The 10072-nt window shown below is 33.7% G+C and overlaps 1 protein-coding gene across 1 annotated transcript; it reads left to right on the top strand.

Moving 5' to 3' along the window:
• Window positions 1-1856: 1856 nt before the first annotated feature.
• On the top strand, window positions 1857-10072 carry LOC145602413 (U1 small nuclear ribonucleoprotein 70 kDa-like). The gene is made up of 10 exons (XM_081658607.1): window positions 1857-2117; window positions 2494-2608; window positions 2691-2770; window positions 4555-4630; window positions 4728-4792; window positions 5952-6014; window positions 7936-8017; window positions 8113-8275; window positions 8659-8715; window positions 9189-10072. The coding sequence occupies exons 1-10, from the start codon at window positions 2022-2024 to the stop codon at window positions 9748-9750; spliced, it is 1359 nt and encodes a 452-aa protein (XP_081514733.1). The 5' UTR covers window positions 1857-2021; the 3' UTR covers window positions 9751-10072.

Genomic DNA, 10072 nt, shown 5'->3' with positions numbered 1-10072 from the left:
TTTTTTTTAAAAAAAAAAAAAGTGTAGATGTAAAATAGTTAAAAATGCAAGTATTCTATCTATTACACTGAGTTCTACACAATTACATTTTACTAATTATTCAATTCATGGAATTATATGATTAATATATCTTATTAATTTTAAATTTCTTTTTTTTAAAAAAAGATATTTTAAAAGTATACAGTACATTGAGTTGATAATGTTTTTCTTGTACGTCAATTTAGAGACACTATTTAAGTTTTAAACTTGACCACTTGAACATAAATGGTTAAAACACATGTAGTTAGAGGTAGCATATATATAATTATATAACACTTATTAATTACCAAGTAGTACATGATCTAGTGGTAAGATTATTAATTATCTCATAATCAATGAGGTTGTCCACTAGCTAGATTGAGGTAACTTGGGTGTGGGGATTCCCTTACTTCGTATATAAATACCCTCTCCACTCCTCCCTACCCAGGGGCCTTTGCTTGTGTATTTGGGGCAAGGTTGTCTATGAGAGACTCCAATCCATTCTGGTGTTTTCTCATTACCAACCAAAATATTTTTTCAAGCCATACATCCTCATCTCTTCTTATCTAATATGATTCTTAGCTGAACTGAAATTAAGCTGAAGAGAACAAATCCATATAATAACTAATATTGCTAAACACTCCCATAATCCAACCCTAACAATAAACGAATAGTTGATATCTCATGTAGGAAAACTGATTTTAACATTCTCTTAATTGATTTCAGCACACCCCATTATATCTATGCGACTAAGCAGATGCTTGTGTTCCAAAAATCAAGTTTTGATGTGCCTAAATTATTTTCGATCGAGTGGACAACCACATTGAACTCATGTTTGGGCCAGGCCAAGTTATCGAATACAAAAACCGACTCATAAAAAACAAATTCAAGTAATCCGAATCAATAATTACATTTCAATCTATACTTATTAGTATTTAAAAACACAAACCAAAATTGACACATGTCATCATTCTTTTTCACCTTTCTTTATTCATTCTCCCTCCTTATGTGAAATTCTCTCTTCATCTCCCCCTTTATTTCTCAATAACTTTTATATTTTGTAATCTTTATTTTAATTCAATAACAAATTAAATTTCCTAAAACTTCTCCTCTTCTCATTATTCCATCTATCAATTCAATTTATTCACATTCATAATTCATTTCATTAATTTGACCCTTTATCTTCCCCCTCTTCTTATATAAATACAAATTTTCAATAAAGATTTTTTCACACTCATTAAGTTTCAAAAACTAAAAAATTAGAGAAACATCTCTCAAAATTCTATGTGAAATTTCTACAACAATGAGGATGATGATTGAAAAGGGAAATATTGAGGTGGCTAGAATACTATGGAAATTCCATGGGATGACATTGTTTGCGTGTCATGGGGCTTTAATTTTGAAGATATTAAGCGCAATATAAGAGACATATATTGGTAAAGACTAAAGAAGAATATCATGCCTCCACATTTGATGTAAAAATTGTAAAATTATAATAAGTGTTTGGTATTTACAAAGTAGTTTTTTATACAAATTGTTGATTAATATATCATGCGATAGAGATATGATTTTACGATTTTAAGCCATTTTTTCTACAACTATTAGTCTATTACCACTAATTCATAAAATATTATAATATGTCAAAAGATGATAAAATAATTCATTCAAATAATTTGTAAAGGGGGTTTTTTTTTTTGGTGACAAGATAATTTGTAAAGTTTCAAATAAATTTATAACTTAAGAATAACCCGTGCGTAGAACGGGTCCAAAAGCTAGTTGTGTATAAATATGCGAGCCTAAACCCTCTTTCTTTTCTTTTCTCTTTTTATTCTCGCTGTCTTCCTCACTCTTCGTTCTTTCTCTCGATTTTCCGACTACCAAACTCATTCATTCTTCCAAATCTGATGCATTCTTATCTCTCTCCTCCCAATCCGATTTTCCGAAGAAATTAATCCCTAATTTAATCAAAACCCTAACCCTAGATTTCCAAGATTTCTAGCGATATGGGAGACAACGATGCCTTCTTGCGCAATCAGAATGCCGCCGTTCAGGGTCGCACCAAAGCGCAGAATCGTGCTAATGTTCTTCAGCTTAAAATGGTACAATTTAGGGTTTTGATTTGTTTTACAATTTTTTTAATTTGTGTTTTTTGTTTGATCTTGCTGTTTTTGTGATGGTTTATTTATTTAGGGTTCGTTTGATTTCTCCGATAGTGTGAATTTTTTTGTTTTTGAGACAAGTTAATCAATATTTTGATTATGAATTTGAACTTAGGTATAAGATAAATTTGTAGATGGAACTTAAGAAGCTGAAATAATTGATTTCTAGCTGGTAATTGTGGCTCTGTTGATATGATTGTATTGTCTAAGTTGTGATGGTGGATTAAAGTGTGATTATGAAGCGTTAATGGTGCCTCGATTACTTGTAGTTGTGAATTAATTAACAGCAGTTGAATTGTGTGATTTTATTTTGCAGATTGGACAGTCTCATCCGACTGGTCTGACTCCTAACTTGCTGAAGCTATTCGAGCCTCGGCCTCCGTTGGAGTATAAGCCGCCACCAGAGAAGAGGAAATGCCCTCCTTATATGGGTAATTAATGTTTGCATGATTCTTTTGTTAATTCCTTTTGTTAGCTTCAATTTAGATTTAAATTGTAAATTATTTCTTGAAGGTATGGGGCAATATGTGAATCTTTTTGCTGAGCCTGGGGATCCTGAGTATGCGCCCCCCGTCAAAGAAGGGGAAACTCCGGTATGTTGCTCTTGATAGTGCAAATACTTTGATTGACTATGTTTCTCGTTAATTGTGCTGGCAATCACTCATCATTAAGACATTGGTATTAGTGTATGCTGGTAGAGCGCATCCTATAAGTTTCTTAAGGCTTGAGTAAACTGCACCCTTTTCTCGGATGAGGAGGGGGTGTAATAATATAAAGATATGATTTGATGCAAAAATGTCACACCTAGTTTTAAATGTTATAATTGGTTTATGCTCTTATTTTGGTTTTAGAAAAGCTACTTCTGCTGTCTTAATTGGTAAATATATTGTTTACCTGTCTGATGCTGGTGTGATTTCATTATTTATTTTTTATTATGTGTCTGTGGTGCTTGATTATTTACTCCATTACATTTGTTATATTGCATAAATTTTTTAAAAAAAACATGGTTTATATAAGATGATTGGAGAAGTTCTTGTTGACTTCTGTAATTTTGATTATTTCTTATATACTCTATGTTATCCTCTTGTGGTTTAAATGATGTCTTTTTATATCTATTCAGCATGGGTTATCCATTCATGTAATCTACATTGCTTTTTAGAAATTTTGAAGTAATACATCTTATGAGTTTTCTGACTTTTAGAGCCAGAAAGTCCAGTTAAGATTGAAAGTTGAGCAAATAGATGAGAATAAGAGATTGGGAGTTGAAGTCTATGTTAATCAGACATGGCATTTTGGCTTCCGTTCTGGTGTTCATATATGTTACACCGATTGCTGAAATACAATTTGGATATGAGGTTTTGCACACTGATTGCCATTACGAGCTTATGACTAGATCTGGAAGGGGGCTCGGGGGGGAACCAAATAGTTGAAAGCTGGTTTTTACTTTTGCTTACTTTTTTTTGTTAATATTTTTAATTTTTATTTACTATGGTATGGGAAATGACAACCATATTCCCCACATCAATAGGACACTTGCATTTATGCATCTATTAAGTTAGGTTCCGTGCCATGCACGGTTATTTTAATTACCCCGTATTTTCTTTTGACAAATTAATTTATTTATCGCATAAGTTATAAACTTGTCAAGTATCTTGAAGAAATTGAAGTAACATAGAATATTTGATCAAGATCAAATTCTTAAAAAGTATTCCACTAAAATTACATCTTCTTGAAAAAGATTATATTTGTCCTTATTATTCCATAATTAATTTCGTATTTACATAAATTTGGTAAATATTATTGCTCATTATATAGTTGACAAAACATACTTTTTTTTTTTAAAATAACTTCCTTCAAAAAAAAAAGGTAATTAATTATTAATAAAAAAAAAATTATACTAAGGACACACCAGAAATTGACACGTATCGCTGCTGGTGTGTCTTTTAGTATATAGTTATTATTGATTGACTAAATACTTGTACCTCTGTCCATTTAGCAAGATTGAAGTCCATTTATTATGCGTTTAAGCCTCAAGGTATTTGACCCTAGCCCTTTGTATTCTACTCTTATGATTGATTTTGTCAGTTCGAATTTGTGCATTTATTGTTCAATTATAGAAAACTTTCTATTAATTCTAACCATGGCTATTTGTTTCCGAAAAATATATCTGTGTTAGTGGCTGAGCAAATTATAAAAAATCTGATGGATTTGAATACTACATTTAATCTTGTTGATCTTGGACTTTGAACATTTTGAATGTTTTGTGCTTGTCCATCCTTCTCAGTTTGAACTTGGGTGAAACAATTTTGATTTAAAGTTGCTTGCTGAGTTGATGTCTGAACACTTTTATATTTTTATGCTGTGCCTCCATGAGCAGAGCCAAAGGAGAGCCAGAGTTCACCAATTACGATTGGAGAAGGGTGCTGCAAAGGCTGCAGAAGAGCTAGAGAAATGTAATACCCTTGTAAATTTGTACTACTTTTTTTTTTAAAAAAAAAAAAAATAAAATAAAATAAAGAGAGTGATAATTTTCATTATTGTGCATTTCAGATGATCCACAAAGTGATCCAAATGCCACCGAAGACCCATACAAGACGCTATTTGTTGCTAGGCTGGTAAGCCATACTTTTCAATTCTGTGTGCTGTTTGTAATCTTTATCTTTCTATGAACTTTCATAAGAATAACTAACTAGAAAATAGAATGATGGAAAACAAGAACGAGGAGACTTCATTGCATTAAAAATGAGATTAATAATGCAGAAACTGTATTAAAAAATTGTTTACATATTTTAAACTAATTTCAGTGCTGTTTATGTGTTTATGTTATTTTGAAAAAAAAGATCAATTATTTTGGAGAATGATGTTTTAGTTGTTCATGTACTTTGGAATGAGCTGAAAAAACTATTTATCTTCATGCCCTTGCTGTAGTGCTGTTTTTCTCATGCAACATAGTGTTTGGGCTCAAACTAGAGTACTAGACCCTTGGTGTACACAGATCAATTAGAAATTTTTGGAAGATTAAATGTTTCCTATCCAGCTGACTTGTTTCATTTTTGGAAATCTGAAACATAGTGTTTCCATTATTTGTGTGATTCTTTGATTTTGATTATGGTCAATTCAGCCTGTTGCTTTTATACGATAACTTGAAAGATTTAGACAGTTGCTGTTTAGATAAAGCACTAAGTGGACATTCTTGTTATAATTTAATCAATCTTTTCTCCTGTCAATATTATTTTTTACTCTTGATCTACCTTTTCCGTCATCTGTAGAAGATTTCCAATATAATGTGATTCACAAAGACACAAACTACTAAGTGGACATTCTTGTTTGGGTGGTGAATTAAGTCTGATTAGATATTTTCGTTTGATATGCTTGTATACATCTCTTGTTAACTTTGTTCTTCAAAGAATGTTATGGTGACCGAAGTGACATGTTTCAAGATGTTGAGATTCTCTTTTCGAACTTGAATGCTCCAGCTACTTGCGTTATTCACTTCTTTATTTTGTGCTTGTGGAAAATGTTTTTTTTTCCTTATTCTTTCTGTGGAGTGCAATGTTAGCCTTGATAGTCTTAGTCTATTAAAATGCTCTGATTAGAAGATTTCAGAATCTCAAGGCTTTTAAATTCTCGTACTTAAACAATGTAGCTAGATTAATCAGTTTTAACCTGTTGAATCGAGCTGTTACTTCATAGATTATCAATATCAATAGCATATTTTTTTTTTTTTTGGTCTACTGTGAAACAGCGCTAAGTAGTTGATTTGCTTGTTTGCAGAGTTATGAGACCTCAGAGAGCAGGCTGAAAAGGGAGTTTGAAACCTATGGGCCCATAAAGCGGGTAGGTATTTATAATTATCCCCTTGGGGGATCAGGTTCTTGCGTTTTATCTTCGGTAAGAGGTGACTTGTGTTTATGATGGCTTCTCCTCAGCCTACTCTTCTTTCTTTCCTTGTGATAATTGGAAAACATTTTCAGTCATTTAATTGGAGATTTTTTCAAATTGGTTTTTAGTATTTACATTCCCTGATGGTGTTTTTGAAAATAAAGTTTTCCATTTCTGCTAATCATTTTTTTTTGTTTTAATTGTTTTTGCAACAAAAAAATAAAAATGGAATAGTAGCTCTCTCTAGCCTCTGTGATGAGCGTTGGATTTTCTCTAGGGTTTTTGATTAAATGACAGGTAATGACCTTGAAATGTTCCCAACGTTTCTGAACTTATTGCTCAATTTTGTCGACTTTTGTTTTAAATTTTAAGAGTGAGGGTTGTGTATGCGTCATGATAAATTATTATGAAGGTCCATGCTCATGTAAGAGAGAGGATTAGGTACGGTATTCAGGATTTGCTGGAAGACTTCTTGTTTCTTGGTAAATTATCTTTGTTCTTTTTTTACAATACTAGAAAGAAAAAAATTGAAATATTTTCCATGATTGTAGTCTCAGCAAATATTTGGTTCTGGATTCATTTTAGTTTTGAGGTAATAAAACTGGTGAGGCGAGGTTATTTGAAAATACGTTTCAGCAAATGTTATATTCAAGCTTTCATACTGCTGAACAATCCTGTTTCAATAATGTAGCATCCTGCATGAAGTAATATTAATTTAGTACAATGCATTCCTCTTTTCATATGTTACTGGTATAGAGTAGACATTTTTCTTTTGTAGCATAAATTTGTGCTAAATCTATTTGCCTTCTGCTTAACTAAGACCGGTGAGTGGGGATTCTGTCTTAGCCTTAGTTTTGTCTTCTTGGTGTAATTAGATTCAAATTTGACTATTATTATTTGTTAAATAGTATAATTTGTTATAGAGATGGTTTTATTATGAATGGTTGTTAATCCTTGATGGTAAAGCTGACATCATAAGCTGTGTGTTGCTAAAGGAGCTTTCATTTTGGAACCTATAGCACAGGTACCATTGACTGTCTACCTTGTATAACAGTAGGTCTGTTTTGCATATGCTTTGAAAAACAGTGTTCCTTTGCCTTAGATTTGGGTGGTTTCTCGAAGTTGGTTATTTGCTTTCAGTACTAGCACCTAGGTATGATACACACCTGAGTATGAAGGTCCATGTTCTTTAAGTAAATTTCATGGAGAAATGGTATGAATTATCAACCCTATGGTAATCTACTCTTCCCTTTTTATGTTTTGAATTTAAAGCTGGTACTTCATCTTCCTTGGCAAAGCTGAAATAGTAAGTTAAAAACAGCTGATGTGTTATGCCTTTGTGGCTTTCTTTGTTCAAGATACAAAAGGAGACACCTTCCACATATTAGCTGCACTTGGTAAAAAAATTTCAGGAGTTTTAGTTTCTCTTTCCTTTCAATTTAATTTCTCTACATGTGATGCTTTACAAAGCTCTTTTGCTCGTCCAAAGGCCACTGAAAACCTATCAGCTGCCAAGTAAGGATCCTGGTATTTCTAATTCTAAACACTTCCTTCTATATTGAAAGTTTCCCTGGTAAGGGGGATTAGTTTTTACTTTAATTTTCCCTGGTAAGGGGATTAGTTGGTTCAAGGGCTGGTAGATTGGCCACTTACATCAGTGTCACTACAACTCTAGCGATGGCAGTTCATCTCACTTGTGGAGCATTATCTATTAAAGGTGCGCGGCATAGCGCCTGGCTGCCGTGCCATTAAGGACTTTACTTGTAGATTTTAAGCTATGCTTCTTCAGATGAAAAGAAATGTTCTTGAATTCTTCTAGCATATATCTTTTGTATGTTTTTTTCTTGTTCCTATAGTTTGTTTCTCCTTTTTTCAGGTCAAAATGATCTATGACAAGGAGACGAACAAACCAAGAGGCTATGCTTTTATAGAATTTTCTCATACAAGGGACATGAAAGGTTTGCTGTACTGCTGGTTTTTTTGTTTAATTCTTAATCGTTTATTTTTACCTTTAATTTTGCTTGTATGACACGTCTTTAATGAATCCATACAGCTGCCTATAAACAAGCTGATGGAAGGAAAATTGATGGAAGGAGAGTTCTGGTGGATGTGGAGCGTGGAAGAACTGTTCCTAACTGGCGACCTCGTAGGCTGGGTGGTGGACTAGGAACGACTAGAGTTGGAGGTGAAGATGTCAATCAAAAGAGTGCTACAAGGTAAATGACCATTTTGAGATATGCAGTTTTGGGATGGGCGGACATTTTGGGGTCAATAAGGTTTTTTTTTTTTTTTTGTAAATTACAGTTTGTGGTGCAATTTACATTGTTAAGTTGTCTATTTTTGATTCAAATGTGGCATTTCTTTCTTGTACAATAGAAAGGTTGATTATAGGTGGGATATATGCTTGGAGATGATAGTGTTTTGCTGTAGTTGTGTAAAGAATGATTCACAATCCCTCCCCCCACCCTTCTCTTTCCCTAATATAGGGTGGAGCCTGTACTTTCAAATTGCTGCTTGCTGTCTGAGCTCTTGTTTATATTTTTGCTGTATTATTTTTCATTCTGTTGTTGAAAACTCAATTTTGTTCCTTTCTTCTTAGGGAGCCTCAAGCAGGAGTGCCATCTCGATCAGAGGAGCCGAGGATACGAGAGGATAGGTACACTTGCTTTATTTTTATTTCTAAAAATGGATTGATAATGCTTTTGGGATCTGAAATGTGGACCATGGGCTTGGGGTATTAGCTAATACTAAGTCACCATGGAAACGCTAAAACTAATCCAATACATCTGTCTTTTTGATTAGGAATCTAATATTGTGTGTTTTACTTGATAAAATTTCACGGAATCAAACCAAATATTGACGGGAGCATTTCTGATTCTACAGACCTTTTCTTTTTTTTTGTCAACGATATATTTTTAGTTTTTTAGTTAAATATAAAGGGATTATATAAAGTTTGGTAATTTATGACTAAAGACCCTTGACGGATAGTGTTCGTTTGTATTTTGAAGAAAACACTTCCTGTTGTTCCCGTTGTGTTTCCTGGTTTTAGATACAGGATATGCAATTATATATCTGTGCATTAAATCTATTATATTGCTTTGTGATCAAAATTTATGTTAATTTTTCCAGAGAAAAATCCCGAGAAAGGGGTGGTAGGGAGAGAGAAAGAGAGCGGGAAAAATCTCGTGAACGATCCCATGACAAGTCTAGAGACCGTGATCATAGGGAGGATAGACACCATAGAGATCGTGATAGAACCAGAGACAAGGACAGGGACAGAGATCGTGGCCGTGATCGCGATCGTGAACGTACTCGTGATCGTGATAGAGGTAAAGACCGTGGTCGTGACTATGATAGAGATCGGGATCACGGACGTTCCCGTGATAGGCATCGTGATAGGGATCGCGATTATGAAACCGGAGAGGCAGACCATGATCGCGGCCATTCTCGTGATAGGGATTATGAGTATGATCGCATGGATGCAAAACATGACCGTGGCAGGCATGGTGAAAAAGAACGAAGTTATGATCATGCTGGAGGTGAGGAGGATCGAGGGTGGTATGATGCTGATCAAAGTCGTGGACAATATGATAATAAAGATGATCTGGGTGATCATGATCGATACAATCATTATGCTAATGAGAGTAGTCATATGGAAGAAGATGATTATAGTTATGATCGGGAAGTCTGAAGAAGCTGAAGAGCTTATGAAATCAAGAAAAAAAAAAAGTGTTGGCAAACTTTACCTTTGCAGACCTTTTTGTTGAAAGTTTACTCAAGCTCTCATCTTGGTTGTCTGCAGTGTTTGAGGATTAGGGCATTTTGCTTCTAGGAGGTATTGTATTTTTTTTTCCAATTAGGTAAGAATCTGTTAAATTTCAGAACTTTTGTTCATTATGTGTTGCTCATTTGTTTGGTTTGGCGGAGGGTGTTAAGAGTGTATGTTGTGACTTGTAATTCATTCTGCCCCTGGCAAGACCCTCGCTATGAATGTCTTATGGTTTTATTTTTTA

The sequence above is a fragment of the Chenopodium album genome, chromosome 21 (genome assembly GCF_948465745.1).
Source record: "Chenopodium album chromosome 21, dcCheAlbu1.1, whole genome shotgun sequence".
In the NCBI taxonomy this organism is placed as follows: Eukaryota; Viridiplantae; Streptophyta; class Magnoliopsida; order Caryophyllales; family Amaranthaceae; genus Chenopodium; species Chenopodium album.
Note: the sequence above shows the minus strand (reverse complement) of the source record. Positions and strands in the feature narration are given on the sequence as shown.